Source organism: Copadichromis virginalis, linkage group LG5, assembly GCF_057382275.1.
Source record: "Copadichromis virginalis isolate Kocher_CV1m ecotype Utaka linkage group LG5, C_Virginalis_male_GT1.1, whole genome shotgun sequence".
In the NCBI taxonomy this organism is placed as follows: Eukaryota; Metazoa; Chordata; class Actinopteri; order Cichliformes; family Cichlidae; genus Copadichromis; species Copadichromis virginalis.
The window spans coordinates 14,048,571-14,068,476 of NC_140622.1; the positions used below are offsets into that span (position 1 = coordinate 14,048,571).

A 19,906-nucleotide genomic window follows, 5' to 3' on the forward strand; every position below is an offset into this window, starting at 1 on the left:
TGGGTTTCATAATTACATGCAAACTTTTATTTTTAGTTATGTTATTATAAATAAGAACTTAAGGTCCATTGGCCTTCTTTTCACAGAATCATTTGCACTGCAACGGACTTTAATTTGATGTCAAAAAGAGAAGAAACAGCGTTTCAGTAAATAAAACTGAATATGCGTAAATAAATGCTATAAACACAAACGAGGAAGAAAATAATAGATCGACCAGTGAACCAAACTTTTGACGCCATGCTTCTATTTTGAAAGGGTAAACCGGAATCGAGCTATTAATCTAAGCGCACTTGACAAACGGGGGGAGGATTAAAGCGCTGCTGCTGTGTGGCTCTGTCAGCAGAAAGCAGAGCTCTTGGAGCGCTCTGGGCTTTTACGCACCGAAAGTCCGCGCCGATCTTCTCTGAGACTCGGCAGCAGTGTTTAACGTTACTGCCAAAGGAGAGCTCTGTTATTCTCGTTGAGCGACAAAATCTGTTTTTTTTTCTCCCTCTGGTGGAATTTGCGCACTTACTGCTGGACATACTGAAAAGAGGAATCCGCTTTTACGCACTTCATACTGGCTCTTCGTTGGGGCTTTTCCTCGTTTGCAGAGCCCCCCCTCCCCCTAGAGTGTATTTGCGAAGAGGAGAGGGTTGACAAAAGGCTTTTAAACGGCCGGGATAAATGTAGCAGAGGGGTGCGGATCACGCAGCGGGCGAGAGTGGCGTGTTTTCGTGGCGAAGCTGTTGGAGTTGGAGTTGTGTGACAAATTCTGCAATGAGGAACGCGTATTTTAAAACCCGCAACACCAAAGCCTCCGAGGTCACGGTAATGGCTTCTCTCGGTTGCAGTTTGTAAGAAGGTAAGGGGCACATTATTGATAGTGTTTGTGTTATTGTTTGGTAGCTCTTGTGTAAAAGCGCAAACGGAGACGGGGACTTTAAAGGCTCGATTGATTGGGGAATGCGCCACCAGTCTGGTCGTGAACTTTTAGTCCTGTCTGGCTTAATCCTGATTTGAATTTATGCGTAAAATAATCGCAGGACTGTTAAAGCACACTGCCTTTTTTTTTTTTTTTTAAATGTATAAACAAGTTGAACCCTCTACAAGATTTTTATAGGGTGTTGCACTCTTCTGTTTCACAAGTGGGTGTTTTTTCGATTGTAAATAACACTTGAATGCAGATTGCTGAACTTTCTCTCTGTGGACGTGTTCTCCCTGGTTTATATCCCCCACCCCACCTCCTGTAGCGCACTGGTCCGACCAGTAATGTGTGCTGTGGACCGTGTAGCTGTGTGACATATGGATTGTATTTTGAACTGACACAACAGACAATAGTCTGCCCGAGTAAAGGTCTGCAAATTAGTATTTTCTTCTCGACAGTTTGCATTAAAGAAGGATCTGTATTTTTCTTTGTCTGATTATTTATGTCGTTTTTTCTCCTGAAGTTTGCTGCTGACTGTACGTCTTTGTGGCTTTGCATTACACAACTCAATGCAGATTAATTGATCTGTTAAAATAGTTTACTTATTACTTACTTTTAGCAGTGAAAAGCGCCGCTGGATTAGCACATGAATGGGCGACAATGAATAATGTGGAATAATGTGTGGCAGCTGGCTGCAGGATCGCTGTGCACCTCTGGTCCGAGAGCAGACTGACAGGAACCTAAACGCCTGTCCAACATCATTTCTGACATACACAACTGTCTTTTGGGGGTGTGGTGATTCGGATGCTCATTGGTTCCTGCCTTTTCCTCACTGGTGCTTTGAAAGAAAAGTCAGCGTGATATAACAGCAATATTGTACTTTCTCTGAGAGTGTATCAAGGCCATTTAATGTGTGTTGGGAACTGAAAGAGAATGACTAACGACCTGTCACCAGAGTGCTTCCAAAACAACATCTGTATTGATGCAAGTTTGACCCTTCCATGACCTCCCATCCCATCGAAAGTATTGTCAATTTATTGAGAATTCACATTGAGTAATGTGAGCCTATCTCATGTATAGTAAAAAAGTGTCCCAGTGTGATGTTATGCAAACACAGTCTCCTTTTATCCTTCCGTTTTCATATTGGACCAACTCAGGTTGGTCCAATATTGGCCTACATTTCCCATAATACAACTGTTAAAATATCCAAGATCCCTTGAGTTATGTTTTCAAACTTTGGCCATTACAGACTTTGACAGCTGGTTTTGCAGGTGCTCTTGCTGCTTGTGACAATTCAAAGTGCCCTTGCTGTGTTAACTTGTCAATCATCTACTAAAAAATCAGCTCACACTGTCAAAATTCAGTGCCAACATAATAGTTTTTTGGGGGTTTTTTTTTGTTGAACATGCTGTAAAATAATGTTGCCCATTAGTGTAGACCAGGGCCTAGTTCAAAAGAGCAGGCTAATCTATAAGTGGCCATGACAGGTGGGTGCGGGCCTAATCTTGGCCATCAGCAGCACGTTACAGCAGGTTCTTGCTAATTGGCCACACATGGAAAATGTCTTTATCAAGCCTGGGTTATGCCAGAGACACCTCAGTCGTGTTTGCCTGTGATTAACTCTTAATAGCTCTGAAGTCGAAAATGTAGACCATAGGTACGACTTTGTTTGCTTGTGTAGCTTGTATAGCTATAATTTGTGAAAGCAGGGCTGTTTCTCAAAGCGCCTTTAAAATTTATCTTCAAATATTACTGCCGGAAAGCTTGCATTTGCTTAACAAGAGGCCGTTAAAGACAAAAGACTCTATCTTCTTCCGCTTCTTGTTCCAAAGAAAACAAAAGCAGAAGAAGAGGGGGGGACAAAAAAAAACACTTGGAGTGTCCTTGCGCCCAGCTGTCCTGTCCTCTCCGCTCTCCCTTCTTATCATGCAACCTCTGCTTTTTGTGTAGAGCTTGCATTTAAAGATGAGATTTTAATCTGACCTTCTGATACCATGGAAAAGCTGCAGTGGTTTCGGGAGAAAATGACGACTTCTGCTCAAAAGACGCACTTCTGTGAATTGCTCTTTATCAGATGGGGTTTTTTTTAGTACCTAACTTACCTTCCTAAAACTTAATCACCTTTAAATCAGCACTAGAGCCTAACCCCACATTTCAGGCTTCTAAAATCAATAAAATAAATAAATTCATTGAGCCCACTTTTGTTTTGTCTTCAGATATTCAACTTAATCTTACAGCCTGTTTCATTAAACTGTGAGACTGTGCTTGCTAAAGAGCTTGCTGCACTGATTGACAACAGTTAAAACAACTGTACGCAATTGTAGAGCAGCCCAGTAGACCCTAGTTACGTATTAAAATTACCCGTTACCTGGGATACGGTGCTCATCTTGCAGCGGTGAATAATGATTATAATTAACTTGAAATAAGAACCATTGTCCACTGACATCATTGCGAACCACAAACATACCCCAACCACCCCATGGGCTTGATAAAACCCTCACTCCGATTGACCAATGATATATCAGCTCTCCCAGGGGACAAAAAAAAGAAGCCCAGTCACATTTGAAAAAAATAACAAGCCTCTTTACTTCCTTCCCTATATCTCAGTCATTTATGAGGCGTCAGTGATGCGCTTGACTTGTTTTACCAGAGTTTCTAAATCTGATTTAATTGAACTCATGTAGCTTACACGGGGAAGCTCGGGGATTACGTTTCAGTTGAGGGGAAATCCCAGGCATGTCCATGAAGAATGTAAATCATGGGGAAAGCAGGGGAAACGGACCCTCAAGGTCTACAGACTCTCTGCTTTTTCTGATTTGAGAAAATCAGGACGTGTTTGGAGGATGGTCTCTCTGAAGTCTCTCTGACCCACATCTGTACAGATGTGGGTCACCTCCTTCTGAGTGGACACATGAAAGGTGTGGTGTGAAGAGGCTTTCTTTCAGGTTTCATCCTTCTTAGCCCAGGGACAAAATACCTGCCTTTAAGTGTTCATATGTGCTTTATCTCGTGTGGTGGATCCACCTTGTGCTTTGACCATTTTCATTGTGATTGTGTATGTTCTCATAGATTCATGAGATTCTGTTCCCATCCAGCAAATCATCTTTAAATCAGTAATAACTGTGAAAGTGCTGGGCTGTACTGAGGCAAGCTGCTTTGCCTCCGGCTATGGCATCATCCTCTTGGGACTGGGATTTGCTAAGCACCCTTCTCCCAGTCTGCCTGCTTGACAGCTCATTGATGACTTCATCTACATCTGTTCTGTTTATCATGGTCATCAATATTCATGACAGGGATATTTGCCCACTTCAGGCATTTTCTTAATATTTATGTAGTGAGTGTGTGAAGTCTGTGGCTGCCCTTGCACAATGACAACAGAAGTTTAGAGGTCCTTCTTTAGCTGGAGCTCAAAGCATGAGCTTTTTAGGCTTCTGCCTGTCGCTAAATAATCTCTCATCCATCTTCAGCTATGTATATATACATATATTACAGGCATGTGGCTAGTTGTGGCATGCCAGTAAGACCTTTTGCTCGAACTAAATAAAGTGAGCTCCATGTGTTTCATTGTCTATCTCATCACTCAAATCAATCACTGCTAAGTCAAATTGGATTTTGAGCTTTGTTAACTAAGGCTAAACCCTTGGACAAGAAGTGCTTTTTTTCAGGGAGAGACACGATGAAGCATTATAGCCGTTTGGCTCAGAGCACTTTACGTTAACAGGTAGTTGACACAAACGCTGGGACAGTGCCAACTGTTATTGTGACTGAGTCTTAGCTTCGCAGCCCTGCACCCATCACCCATCGGTGAGCTCAACAGACTCAAGAGTCCACAGCTACAGTACAGAGCAAAGTTAAGAAAGGCTTACGGACATATCCAGTGGCAGTGTTTGAAAATAGGATTGACTCTGCACATGTACCTAGATTGAAATTCCAATCAGACCTAATTGCTCAGTAGTCATTATAGTGGGAACAGGTTCAACAAGTACCGTAAGGTTTAAAAATTAAGTCTGCAAGAAATATCGAGCAGTTACACGCTGAATATATCACACTGCAAGAACTGATTCACAAGAAGCCAGATATTGCAGACTACTTTGCATTCATTTGTTCGGATAGACTGACACCTTGGATGGCTGAGGATGTGTTACAGTGTCCTGACTGCCCCTAAGCTCCTCCATAGGGCTGTCTCTCAGACAAGCCAGCATCCCTCTGAGAAGGTAATGGGATTGTCTCACCGGTTTGGCCGCCTGAGCGGCAGCAAGGGTTAGTGGGATGTGACCTCGTTGCCCACCCAGTTTCTATTTGCAGGGTTTAGAGCTGTCAAGGACACGGCGATCTGTATGGTTGCACTGTCTCTATGCTTTGCATCAGAATGCAGACCTGGTAGTGTTGGGCTACATTTTCATTTTGGCCCATGCACTCAAGTATTGAACCCATATATTGCGATCCTTTTCTGAGCCATCTCATACACAGCTGACTCTAATAGTAGCACAGTTACAAGCTGAGGTGTCTGCAAAAATACAGCTTTACTTTGATGAACAGCAATGATGTTATGGGCTTTTAAATCAACAAGACAGGTGAGCAGTCAAACCCAGAATCATTCTTTATAAGCTTAATTTCAATCCTGTAATGATTAAATGAGCTGTATTTGGTGTTGAAGCTAAAATCAGACAGTGGTACTGTGATTGGTGATGAATTATTTTATGGAAATGAAGGGGCGATATTCTAACTTGGGTTAGGAAAATTATAGGAAAGAGCAGCTCAAATGATTATAGACCCCCTAGTGCCTTAATTTGACCTTGCTCTTGCATCTAAGTTTTCTGTGGGAATTCTCACACAGATTGCTTTCCCTGTTATAGATGGGTGGATCCCTTTGGCTAATGGGGGTGGGGCACTGTCCTCGCAAAGCATCTGCAAGTGGTTCTCGCTAACCTTGTACATAGCAAAGTGCCTGTGTATTGTGTTTGTGTAGTGCTGTTTTCCATCACTGTCGATGGCTGTATTCGGCTTATTTCCAAGGCACGCTTGACAGTAGATCTTCATACCGCAGACGAGTGATGAGCATTGCATTTGTGGCACCCTCTTTTACTGGGGAACCCACAGTGGGAATCCTCGACATTTCAACTGAGATGAATAAGAGTGCCTGTGGAGGGGGAAAAGTTGTTTCACAGACTTCGAGTTTGTGTTTCTTGGACTAATTTTGAAAGAAAAGATTTTTTTTTAATGGTTTATTTTCGATTATTAATGATGGATGCTAGAGGCTCACACCATGTGACCTCTTGTTCTTCTTTATACATCACTCTATCAAACACAGAACTTGTTTAATAATGATCAGGGATATCATGAGGTTTAGATGCACAACACTGCCCAAACTATGAACCAGACTTTAAAGCTACCATTTAGACGATTGCTTTTTTCCTAGACCATTATATCTGTCCTTAATTTGCACATGTAAGCACACATGTGACATTGAACTGACAGATGGGGGGGGGGTTTGTTTGTCACCGACAGGAAGATCTGTGTACACTGTAAGTGTCGTCGTGAGGAGCATGCAGTGACAGCCATGCCCGTAGAGATGGAGAAGACGGTCACCAAACTGATGTACGACTTCCAGAGGAACTCAACCTCGGATGATGACTCAGGCTGTGCCTTGGAGGAGTACGCCTGGGTTCCACCGGGTCTCAAACCTGAACAGGTATGTTTAGTCTTATTCTGCTATGGAGCACACGGTCTTCCAGCATTTCAGTCTTGTTAGTAACGCCATCTTATCACTTCTCGTCACCTTTTTTGTAAAATATGTGTAATTGTGTGTACCGCTCCAATCCTTTCATCTATTTTTTTTTTTTATCATGTGAAGCTGAAGTTTTTGTAAGAAATTAATTGTTGAGCATTTGAATCCACAGCTTTTTCGTTTCCTCCAGTGTAGAGAATACAACACAGAGGCTAATTAAAGCTTGAACGTAAATGAAATGACGGAAGACGTGGGATCACATTACAGCGCCCTTTCAAAAGCTCCGATTTCACCATACACTGTAGTGGCAGTTGAGCAGTGTAAGTTTATACAGTGAATTAGGATAAGGCTTGGTGTTGTAAAATATGATCATGGGTTAAAGCTTAGTCTTTCAGAGATATGCACAGCCAGGTGTTAGTTCAAATATATAACACACTTTTAGTACAATAATCAGAAATCTAATACAAATTCCAACTATTCGTTTAGACCTGCATGTCGCCATGTGTCGACATATATTACATGCTGACTGCACCTTCTCCCAGCTAATGGATAACAAGGATTATGTGCTTCCAGCAGTTAAATTAATCTCCAATTCCTTCTCCCTGCAAACATGTTTACAGTAGGTTACATTGCCCTCACAACCACAAAGCTAAGCCTGCGTTAATACATAAGCACATAAAATGGACCCGTGCAGAAAATCCTCTATTACAATACTTCACTTAACTGCAGGTGCGCACACGTGGGAGGGTTTCCAGCTTTATGAGACAATAACAACGTTTATTGAAGCCGGTTTCATTTTGTTGATGAGCTGAGCTGGTCAGTAGTCAAAGTCAAAGTCAAAGTCAACTTTATTTGTCGATTCTGCCACATGTACAGGACATACAGAGAATAGAAATTGCGTTACTCTCAATCCCTAGATAAATAGCAAATGAACATTTAAATATATTTAAATATAAAAGTGATTAAAAATGCAAGTAAAATAATTAAAAAGTAAAAATTTAAATAAATACAATTTTACATATAACAAGAAAGCTATACAATATACAATATAATGGGTAAGTGACAAGTACATTGTTGGCACACTGTTTCGACCTCAAAGGACTGAGACCAGCTATTATTCATCCCTCTCCAGGATCATGCTTACAACTCCGTAGTCACTTAGGTTCTCATTTGGTGAAAATATAACCTCGGGAACATTCAGGAAATAAAGAGGACTGGGTTGATTAGTATGGCAAGACCAGAATGCTAAACAGCCTAGAGAAGAGATTCAGGATTGTTTTTTTTTTTAATACTTGATTGACTTGATCATCAGAATGGAAAGAATATTAGACTGTTAAACTGAATCACTTCTAGCTTTAACCTAGCAGCAGGCAGCACATGAAATGTGCCAGAAGCTGTAGCAGTTTCTGTCTTCCAACCCTGACATGACAAATCATTCAAGCTGTGGAGGCCTGGTGTGACTTTTTTCAGGAGAGTGGACATAAAGCTAAAACTTCAGGTTAAAAACTGCAGATCAAGAGTCTTCCTGCTTTGAACTGCAGAACTGTATCTGTCTCCTGTTCAGCCTCAAGTGATGTACTGCTATTCTGTAATGAGACATTTCTAAGCAGGACTGGGGTCAGTCAGGTGTGTCTGAGGGATAACTTGGGATTGTTTCTGTCAACCAAACAGTGCCGTCAGCTCTACTTTCCACTATCAGGGTGCTGAAATGCAGACACGGCAAAAGAATCTTTAGCAGCAAATGGAGCCATTATTCTGTGCGTTTGACATGTTATTGGGCCATTTTCCTCCCTCGCTAGTCGCCTCGCTCTCTCCTCTTCATCGTTTAAAATAGATTTATTGGATGTTGCCAAGTTACCGTTTGTCAAGGGCAAGAATGATAACTAGCAGTGGTCTGTGAGAGATAAGCATTTTCTTCATGTGTAAGAGCTGCAGTCTAATATTGAAACTCTGCTAGGCATCAATTCCATGTGCCATGTCTATATAGAAATTCAATTTTAGGTTTTTCATGCAAACTTGTATCTCTGTCAGGTTCTAACATGGGCCGAGAGCCTTGAAGTAGATGAATTAAATAGAAAAGCGCCAGGTAGAGAAAGAAGCGAGGGCAGTTTGACCTTTTCCAAAATAGACCAGAGGGCAATTGGACTCATTCCGATCTGAGATCAAGAACAATAAAACCATCAGCCTCTGACTTGATTGCAGCCAGCAGCCGTGAAGGACGAGTAAATGATGGGTCAGTGGATGTAAAAGCTAGTTGGGTATTTGACAGAAAATGTGTAAAAATCCATAGTCCCTGGAGGATGAAGAGGACTAATGACTTGAATTACCTTCCTCGCTTTACCTTTGTTGCACCACAGCGAGATTGATATTTGCTGAATTTGACATCGATAGATGGCTGCGATTCTAAAAATTAAATTTAGTGCCACCCTGCTGTCCAAATTCTATTACTTCATGGATCATGATCACGTATCTTTAAAGCTAGTAATATTCCTATAAACATCACTTCTGCTTTGTGTTTAGGTGTCATATGTTAGCGGTGTTTGGCACAGTTTTGCACCATGGGCATTCACACATGTCAGCAAAGACGTGAGAACAGGAGGGAAATGAATGAAAACTGCTGTTAAATCCTCTCTCTTCACAGTAAAAACACCCTTTTTTTCCTCCGCAGTGTTTGACTATAGCTACCAGTATTTTCTCAGCTATATAATATCTGTGTCTACTAACCGCTGCAAAGTGGCTTGTTGTGAGAATGTCAGAACTGGTGCCTGGTGGTGTCTTTTTCCCCTGCCTGCCTGGCCATTAACAGCAATAGAAACCAGCTGTGTGAAGCAATCTCTCTTGTCACTCATCTGTAAGTCCTACCATTTGCTTCAGCCTTAAAAAACACTCCCTTCAGTACAGTTTGAAATTCTGCCCTGTCTTTACTTCCGTCTGTTTTCGATTACAGTTATTATCGCAAGCTGCTTCTTCTAGCTCGCTCTGGAATATTTGTGTGTGTCGTGCGTATGCATGCGTGTACGTGTGTGTATCTTTCTTTAGATCTTTTCCTCAGGGCAGTGTGCCTTTCACCTCCAGATTGTAACCCTGCTGTTCTTGGAAGCATGTTTTGTAATTTATCATTAACAGTGGGTGTGTGCGTGCATCACGAGTTTGTCTTTTTTGTTTGTCAGTGCTGTGTAATATATCGGCACTTGACCACAGTCGGTCGTTTCGGGACTATCCAGAGATTCCACCCCACCCTCAATGCCCGTCCTAAATTGTGCTCCTGAGCACAGATCTCGTGTCCATTGCCAACGCAAGCAGACAGCCAACAAAAGCAGAGCAGAAGGAATTGGGTTACATTTACAGCAAAGAGTCTCCTGCTATAAATTCATCCCAGTAACAAATACGCTTGTACAAGTGGATACTTCAAGGAAATGAAGATCGTCTTTGATGCTGGATGTGATGCCGCACCTTTAAAGAGAGTTTTCGAAAGCTGCTCAGTTTTGATTCGGGTGTTTACACACTGATGCACGTCTGCGTTAATCTGTTTTTGTGTGGCAGACTGTGTTATTGCCAAGGACAAGGCTAGTCGGTAAATCCATTCAGCTGACCTGTAGGCCATCAAGAGAGACGTGATCTTGTCAGCAAGCATCGATCACACATGCTGTCTCTCTCATAAAGTCCTCTGTGTACATTTTGCCCATTTTTGCGTCTCTCCGCACACAAAGATATCTTCCTCTACACTCACATCTTTTTAACTTTTTCCCTCTCATGTCTCCTCCTCCACCTCTCACCCGTTCTCTCTTTTTCATCTATCCTCAAACCTCTCTTTAAAAACCCTGTGGCTTTCTTCATTTGCCCCCCTCGCCAGTCACATTCATATATAACTGCCTGACCTCAGTTATACCCCAGCCCCCCCTCATTACAGTGTAATAAAAAGAGTGTAATAAATAACACAGAAATGACACTCATTGTCTGCTGTGGTGATGTAAAGAATGTCCAAGTAATTTGAAATGTCCAGATTAGCATTAATCTGCTGCCACACGCTTGCATTGCTGGGGGCATACGTGTTGAACACTATTTCGTTTTCTCGTGTGTGTGTGTGTGTGTGTGTGTGTGTGTGTGTGTGTGTGATTGTGACAGGTCAGTAATGCATTCCCTTGTCAGTGTGCAGAGATGGAGAGGTGGGGTTCCATTAAGTCTCTACTGGTGGGCCATAAATCAAAGTGTGTGTGTGTGTGTGTGTGTGTGAGAGAGAGAGAGAGACTGACTCCCAGTGGCAGATCTTGATACTTTGGTCCTTGCACAGTTTTACCTTTTTAGCCCTGAAATGATAAAATCAAAACAATATCAAATAAAGGCTGAAATTTCTCAGTTTTTGTAGATGGTACAACAACAAAAGAAAGAAGTCACTTACTGCAGAATATTTGAGCACTTACCTGGTAATGAAAACAGCCCCTCAGTCCAAATGTTCTCCGTCTCTCCCTCAGGTTCATCAGTACTACAGCTCCCTGCCTGAGGACAAGGTGCCCTACGTGAACAGCCCAGGGGAGAAATACAGGATCAAACAGCTGCTCAATCAGCTCCCGCCCCACGACAATGAGGTGAGTCCAAACAGATGCCCTCCCCCACCACCTTCCATGCATCCATCCATCCATCCATCCATCCATCACCTCACCTCCTTCAGGGCAATACAGAGATAAGAGGGGGAGCGGGGAGAAGACAGATGCTTTAAAAATGGAGTCTGTCTCCCTAATGGGTGAGATAGGGAAGTGTTTATCGCTGCCTATTAAAGTTGGTTACATGAATAAATTATTACCACAGTTTGTTTGAAGAGATTAAAAGACAGGATCCCCGTGAAGGTCGGCTCTGTTTCCCACCTTAGTTTAGGCTAACAGTCAGCCTGAGCTGTTATTTCTTTTCACTTTATTAAGTGGGACTTCACAGAACCAATTTGTGGTCAGGTAGTGGGTGGGTTCTTAATTCCACCTACTAATCTGATTGGTCAGTCGTTTCATCAGCTGCGATCTGAGAGCCAGTTATTCGTTTGGTGACGTGGTTCCTGGTTAATCCTGATTCACAATTTTCACCCAGCAAAAGCAGAGCACAATATCAGCACTTCTTAGCAATGACAAAAACATGATGACAGTTAATTCAACTCTGGGATCAGTCACTGACCTGGCAAACATTATACAGATATTGAAATCTTAAAAAAAAACTACTTCTATTCACTTTAAGTAGTATTCATTCATCCATCCATCCATTTTCTGTCACCGCTCCAGTTCATGTTCTCGTGGTTTCATGGGCATGTGATCTTCATCCAGGTGCGCTACTGTAACAGTCTGGATGATGAGGAGAAGCGAGAGCTGAAGCTCTTCAGTAACCAGCGGAAGCGCGAAAACCTGGGTCGGGGCAACGTCCGCCCACTCCCCGTGACGATGATGGGGGCGATCTGCGAACAGGTAGCTGAAAGAAATGTCGAAAGCATAAAATATACATTTGACCTCCGTGTTATTTATTGATTTATTTTTTTTATAAATGTCATTTCTATGTGGACAGAGAAGTGACAGAAGTGAGTGATGTGGCAGACATATGGAACGACCTGCTGGCATGTCAGCAGGGTTTAATGTTGACGTATATAAATGAGGGAGATGCAGTTAAATTACTATTGTGACCTTGTCTCACTTCAAACTCTTAAAGTGATGTGTGTGGGTATGGTGCCCGCACTTTATTTTCTTTTTTTTATGCCTCACCAACTATAAAAATTCTGAAATACAGCTGAGTTCATTATAGTTGAGTTAGACTGCTCTAAATTCTCTAGATGCTTAGTGTTTGTACTCTTATATAATGGAAGTTTGGAGCTGAATGGAATTCCCGTTTAACAATAAACACACACACTTAATGCATCCACTGGCCGTTTGTCATTTTATTTACAACAAGCTCAAACAAGGTGGAGATACTCAGTGCTGTGCTGGTGCTCCGGGTGTACAGCTGCTTTATAGCTCGTGTTTCTTATCCAGTTAGCAGACACACACACACACACACACACACGAGGGAGTGGATTGTTGGGAGAGTTTGTATTGATTGAATTCTCCCCCCCTCTCTTTGGTTTCTTGCAGCTCTAGGCTTTGTGCCAGTTAGATAACCTGATTGCAACTCTACCTCCGTCTCCACCTTCCCACCCCTCTAAATCTGCTTTGCCTGCCTGACCTTTCCTCTCGTCTTACTGGTGCTGCTGCTCGTTTATCTTCCCGTCTTCTCTGATTGTACACCTCCATGCCTCTATCACACTTTTTTTAATCTTCCCTACATATCTCTCCGTTAATAAATCTATCGTTTGTCCCACCAGTGTCCTCCACCAGCCCTTCAAATTCTTTCTCTCTGGTTCCCACCTCCTGAACACACCTTTGTGCTCGCAGCCTTTTCGACTTGCATAATTGTGTTACAGACAGAGATTTACTGATCCGGCATGTTCGATTGGTATCAGCACTAGCCTGACCTTATTAGAGATCCAATAGAAGGTGGACTTTAAGTTCATGGAAATCTCTTTATTTGTTGCATCTTCTGTAGCGCTGATGTGACTGTTTAATCCGTGAAACATTTTCAGTTAACAGAATGGTTTCTGGTGTCTTTTGTGAGGCTAAACTGTCTTTTCCAGCCATTGATTGGACAGAACAACCAATTTACAGCTATTAACTTCTGCTTTAGTATATGTATTACTTGACTGTAACTTTTTGTAGACCAATCTATCAATTGTATTATCAATTAAGTAACGGGTGATATTAAGTGATGATGACAGTGGTTGGAATTGCGGCCCTTATCCTCTGATGCTCCAGTAAGTTTGACTAAAGGTCCAATAAATGGAGTTCATCCCAGATTTAAAACTATTTTACAGTTTTTCACTTCCTGTCAGATTAGATTGTAAATCCATCCCTCTAAATGGAGCAAATTGGATTAGACTGTCTTATGTCCTGTTTCCAATGAACCGTTTTAACAGGAATTACTTTACATTAAGCAATCAGTGATGCCATACAACAAATCAGGATGCTGGCCTGTCTGCTCATTAAAAAAAAAAAAAAAAAAAGCTCTGCAGGCATGGACTTTCAGCTTTCCTTATGCTTTGAAAAACTAATTTGAGCCATGTGACTTCTTGCTGGATCATGACACATGAGTCTCACAGGGTGTTTTGTTTTTTTTTTTTTTTTCACATGCAAAGATTTTACATTATTGTATCAAAGAAGCGTTTCACTCAATTCTGTACTTTGAGGTTTAGACACTTTTTAAATAAGAAACGAAACAGTGCAGTAAGAGAAAGCTGGTAAATTGTGACAAATAAACCCAGCAATCATTCAGTTGTTTCATTTCATTTTCTGTTTAGTGTGGAGGCCAGATAAACGGCGGAGACATCGCTGTGTTCGCATCCCGGGCAGGTCACGGTGTGTGTTGGCACCCTGCGTGCTTCGTGTGCAGCATGTGCAACGAGCTGTTGGTGGACCTCATTTATTTCTACCAGGATGGAAAGATCTACTGCGGCCGGCACCACGCCGAGAGGCTGAAGCCACGCTGCACTGCCTGCGATGAGGTAAACGCACATCACACGCAGACACACAAGGCTACACGCGGATGGTCATGTCTTAATAGGTACACGTCACCCCCTTGGACAAGCTGTGCCTGTAACTGTGCCAGCAGGGCTATTTTTAGTGTTTACACACATGCACTCTGCACTTACACATGCCTATATACACACCAAATTGCTGTCATACGACGCTTACGAGTTCACAGCACACTCCGTCACAGTTTAATGTCTGCTGAGGTTTATCCAGTTTAAAGGGGTTGAGTTTCAATATCCTGATCTCCCAGCCCATTAACGCCGACTCTTACTCTGCAAATGGGGACAAGGACTCTTTTGGCACTTAAATGCATCCCAGCGGTTTAACAGCAGCGTAATTAAAAGCAAATGCACCACCAAGATTTCAGTTCCTCACACACATTAGCCTCCTACACGAACTGGCGACAAAGAATGATCTAAGAGCGCCAAGCTGCAGAGGAGAAAATGGTATGGAGTGGGAGGGCAAGCAGTCTTTGTCCTGTCATTCAGCACGCAGTAATAACCCAACTGAGGTTTTATCTCTATGGACTTTCAATAAACGATACTCTTTCTTATGTCTTTGTTCTTAGATCATCTTTGCAGATGAGTGCACCGAGGCAGAGGGCCGTCACTGGCATATGAAGCACTTTTGCTGTTTTGAGTGCGAGACGGTGCTGGGGGGTCAGCGTTACATCATGAAGGAGGGACGGCCCTACTGCTGTTCCTGCTTCGAGTCCCTGTATGCAGAGTACTGCGATTCCTGCGGGGAACATATTGGTATGCTGCCTCACTCCCCATCATCCATCACTTCCCTCTATTGTTTCCATCACTGTTCATATGGACTGCATTAATGACTAGAAGCTCATGCAAAGAATTGGTTGCTGAAAGGTTATTAAAGTTCCAAATACATAATTTATATATAAGAGGATTCAGATGCAAGTTTGCACAGAGAAGAAAAGAGTTACAGTAGCATGACTGTGGTCTTGTTTTCAGCATTTTTTCATGGAATAAAGTTCAGAATATTTGTGGCAGGGGTGCAAAACTGAACACCACAGACTTACCTTTACAAAGCACAGAACTGTATACAATATACATCATGCAGTGTGGAACTCAACATAGGGCAAAGGGATGACTATCACGTGACTTTTCAAATTATGGGCCAGTTTTTGGTTGCTATTTTTGTTTTTTTAAGTTTATAAAGGCATAAAGTGCCAGATAAGTGTAGAGACAACCCCAGCGAGAGAAGAAAATGGGGGATTTTTCAGCTGGAAACATTCCTATAAGCAATTTTTCTGTCTTCGAGTTTGTGCTCATGTGCATGCATGTGTAACTGCACACGTACGTGTGTGTTTCCCAGGACAGGATGCCCAGGTGTGATTTTTGGCACACATTTCTCTACAGATTTGCGCTGTAATTATTAGTCAGACAGGATACAGAAAAGTATTTGGCCTCAAAAATAAAACTGATTACAAATGAAAACCACCAGAAAGCACTCTCAATCCAGATGGCAGTCATTAGCAAATAGCTGGTTTTCTTTTCCCCTGCAACAACTGGAAACATTCTCAAAATGCTATGTGTTTATACAATGCTGGGCGAGCGTCATAATGAGTTTACCCTGAAACACAGCAAAGTTGCCGCCTCTAGCTCAATTTTCCATTTTCTTACTGTATAAGCTACTTGCAGTATGCTGCAATTTTACACAACACAGCTGGTTTAAATTAAATTTTTAAATGTTATGCCCTTTGAATACATGTGTATGAGTATCTGTCATTTATGTGTTTATCTTTCCTGCAGGTATTGATCAAGGCCAGATGACGTATGACGGGCAGCACTGGCATGCTACAGAAGGCTGCTTCTGCTGTGCACGCTGTAAACGCTCTCTGCTGGGTCGGCCTTTCCTGCCCAAGCAAGGTCAGATCTTCTGCTCCCGCTCATGCAGTCTAGGGGAAGAGCCTAATGGCTCCGACTCTTCTGATTCGGCCTTTCAAAGTGCTCGCTCCACTAGAGAGTCCAGACGCAGCTCTAAAACAGCAAAGAATGGAGGGGGAGGCGGGGTGCAGACTGAAAGATGTTCAGGGGAAGTGGACCCACTATCTTTACAAATGGATCTTCTGAGTCTGTCCAGCCAAACACCCAGTTTGACTCGTGAGCCACCTTCCTGGCAGAACCAGGAGCAAGCAGGCGATGGTTACACTTATGAATCCCAATCTGATCCAACTGCTAATCCCACACCTCTCCAGCTTCTTAGCCAGTGCAATGTCAGAAGTGTCTATAACCCCACCTGCTCTGGACAGAATAATCAACAGCAGGATTACAGGATCCAGGAGAATGGAGGTTTAAAGCGACCGCCTATTTCAGCCATGAAAGGCCACTCTCTGAATGAGACGTGGTTCCAACAGCAAGCTCCAGAAGAGTACTATCCATCCAAACTGAGGACCCAAAAGAGCTTCACTGAGGTGTCCCACTGCACTCAAAAACACAATGGCTTCTCCTCAGACAAGCGTTCGATTAGTTTGCACGGTTTTCAGAGGGACAGAGATGCGGGGCCTTCAGCAACTACCCAACAAACAGCAAGGAGCAGGAATCCAATAAATGCACTTAACTTGACAGAGCAACTGACCCCGTTAGAGCAGACCCCAAGAGGATCCATGGAGTCTCTGGCTCTCTCCAATGCTACAGGTTGGTGTGGTAGTAGTACTCACTAGATCTTGGTTTGACTTACAGTTTCTGTTTGGTGTGTTTGCATGTTGTTGCATATTAAGATGTTTCCTCAAGCTAAAGTGACAGTGAGTAAAAGGCAGTCATTTCTCCAAATTCTACTCTGTTTCCTTACAGGCAACTCAGATGCTGGGGGAAAGCGTCAGGAGCACCTTTCACGGTTCTCTATGCCGGACCTGAGCAAAGACTCTGGAATGAATGTGTCTGAGAAAAGTCATGTGGACACCCTCAACTCCTCAGGGCAGTTTCGCAGCTCTGAGTCTATTCACAGTCTCACTGCTGGTCAGTCCTATATGGAAATGAACCCTCGCAGACCCACTCAATACCAGATGCAGTACTGTGACCCTTCTGGCATGGGTATGGGCATTACTCGTTTACCACCTGGCTTCACCTTTCAGGAGGAAGATGGGCTTAGTTTGGTGAGCAACGCCAACGCTTCACGCTTGCCTCCCATTAGTGAGCGCAGGGTGGGTGGAGGTGGTGGTGGAGGTGGAGGAAGGGGAGCCAGTGTCCGGATAGATGCCCCAGAAGAGACTCCACAGAGGCGTAGGCACCACCATCACCGCTCTCGGAGATCCCGTCGTTCTCGTTCAGAAAACGCTCTCCACTTGGTGGCAGAGCAAAGACAAAGGCCTCAAGAAAGACCACAGCTACATGTCCGAGAGGATTATGACTGTTTCCCGCCACCAAGGAGTGCAAGGGACCAGTTTGGTGGAAGAGGAGGAGGGGGAAGATACCAGCCCCAACTCTTCAGGCAGTGCCCCAGGACCACTTCAGACCTGAGTCTACAAAACCCTGGGGCCAACAGACGCACTGGCTTGAATCAGTACTCCTGGGATGATTATGATGACGATGACTGGTGCTCCACTTGCTCATCATCCTCAGAATCAGAGGATGAAGGTTACTTCTTGGGTGAACCGATACCCAGGCCCATCCAGCTGCGCTACCTCAGCAACCAGGAGCTGGTCCACAAGTATAACAACGCAGGAATGGGAGGACCCAACCGTAGTGGGCAGTTACACACCCGCAAACGCAGAAAAAGCAAGAACTGCATTATCTCTTAATATCTTGACATTTGCTCATTATATAACTTTTTAGCCCTTTTCAGACATGCATTCCTTACCTTTAATCGAGCAACATCTGAACATGTTACTTCAGCAGTGCCAATCTTACAAAGCACTGGATAAGTTTGAAAGTATGCCGTAATATTAATGGATTGGCTTGGACAATAGTAGGGATTATGTGTGTTTGCTCTGAGTTGTTAAGCTCACTAACGGACATGATTATTTTGGAAGTTAAAAAGCCAGTAACTGGCAAATCAGACACCAGTTCTCAGTAGGTGTCTCATGGTCTCACTCTGTTCAAGGAAGCCACAAACCCATTCCTTTTTTAAAAAACTTAAACACAATAAACTGACCTTTTCCCCCACACACCGGAAAAAGTTTTAATATCCTGCATTTTCCACATTTAAGCACCAATGCTGGTCAGTGCATACCTCATGGACCAGTGACTTCATGTATATATAATCTTAACATACCCTACTGAAGATAGACTGTGAATGATGACTTTAACCTATTCTGACCTGTTCAGAAAACATTATTAAAAAGCAATGTAAACAAGTTAGTTTGCTTCCAGCTGTTTATGGAAGTCTTTCTTCTGAGCATATTACATACCTGCAGTAAGTTAGCTGCAAGATTTTTGTGGCACTTGGTTTTTAAATTACAATAAATTATCTTTAACGTGGAGACAGGGATGATGACCTTGTAGACTTTAGACAAATGACCTGTTATAGTTTTTAGGCTACAGTTTATAAAGTGTCTAAAATGTGTTTACAAAAATGTGTGGATGTATTCCCATGACTACAAATCGACCTGGCAGACATATATATATTTATTAAATGAGAGCTGATTACAGACAGAAAGTTTTAAAGATTTTACTACGTATATATGACATGAGGACAGTCTCCTTCCTTCAGTGCTTTGAGTGAAGCCATGAGAACATTTATGTAAAATGGACCTACATCTGAATGACAGAACCCTCTGACTTAAACAAATTCATGAAGCTAGCAATGTTACATATATCCCATGTCTGAAAAGGGCTGTTGTTCACCTTGTGTACACTAAAATTCTCCATCTGGAACAAAAACAAAATCACCTACTCCAACTTTTCAGTGTTATTTATCATTGATTATGATGTAATTGAAAGTCAGTGATGAATTACAGTCAGTTAACAGTAAAGAAAACAAGTGTTTGCATGTTTTTTTCCCCTTTTTTTTAACTTTTCACAATAACTCCTGATTATTAAGGCGAACAGTTACATGTGCAGTTTTGTCAAGTCCCAATGTTTATCAAAAGCTGAGGTGCAATTTTTTTTTTTAAACTTAATTTCCACGCAGCAAACGAGTGTACACTACCAGATTGGTATAGTTTTGCTTTTTCATGCAATGTGATTTAGATATAGGATATAATGTACTATTGAATTCAGTTTAATAGTATGTAAATAGATAAAAGAATTAATAATTTCACTTAAGTTAATGAAGTCAGTGTACATATGGTTGTAAATGAAGCCTCACATATTTTTATATTTGTATAGCTGGAGTCATTTATGTATTAAATATCTATAATGTAGAGATAGAAAAATGACCAAAACAACGTTATGCATGTGTTATTTGGCTGACCTGGTCCTGCATTTGGAATAAAAGAGTACTTCAGTGAGTTTCACTGAGTGACCTGTATTTCTCTCCAGAGATAGGGGAAGTGCGCAAAAGAGTCACTTTGTCCATCTGTTTAATAAATAAATGAATGACAGTGGGCTGTAGAAGCCAGTTAGAGTCATCCTCAGATGAATTGTTCGACAGTGTATGCACTCATATTCAAACACACAGAGGTCCATTGTCCTGGAAACAGATGCCACTGCATTTCTGGTTTATTGCATCAGCTTGCACAAGTTGGAAACTGCTGACAAAGGTCTAGGGATTTAGTTA

At 42.4% G+C, this 19,906-nt stretch overlaps 1 protein-coding gene across 1 annotated transcript; it reads left to right on the plus strand.

The window, feature by feature from the left end:
- The first annotated feature begins 786 nt into the window (after positions 1–786).
- Positions 787–19,638, plus strand: prickle2b (prickle homolog 2b). The gene is made up of 8 exons (XM_085456048.1): positions 787–844; positions 6,416–6,599; positions 11,108–11,221; positions 11,942–12,079; positions 13,996–14,199; positions 14,796–14,982; positions 16,000–16,884; positions 17,041–19,638. Exons 2-8 carry the CDS (start codon positions 6,468–6,470, stop codon positions 17,985–17,987), a joined length of 2,607 nt encoding a protein of 868 aa, XP_085312174.1. The 5' UTR covers positions 787–844; positions 6,416–6,467; the 3' UTR covers positions 17,988–19,638.
- The last annotated feature ends 268 nt before the right edge of the window (positions 19,639–19,906 follow it).

What these genes read in the sequence shown, in the direction of transcription:
- prickle2b (XM_085456048.1), top strand. Translation starts at nt 6,468, where the DNA reads ATGCCCGTAGAGATGGAGAAGACGGTCACCAAACTGATGTACGACTTC. An exon ending in CGGGTCTCAAACCTGAACAG is followed by an intron (nt 6,600 to 11,107) that starts GTATGTTTAGTC and finishes TCTCTCCCTCAG; the next exon opens with GTTCATCAGTACTACAGCTC. An exon ending in GGCTCTCTCCAATGCTACAG is followed by an intron (nt 16,885 to 17,040) that starts GTTGGTGTGGTA and finishes GTTTCCTTACAG; the next exon opens with GCAACTCAGATGCTGGGGGA.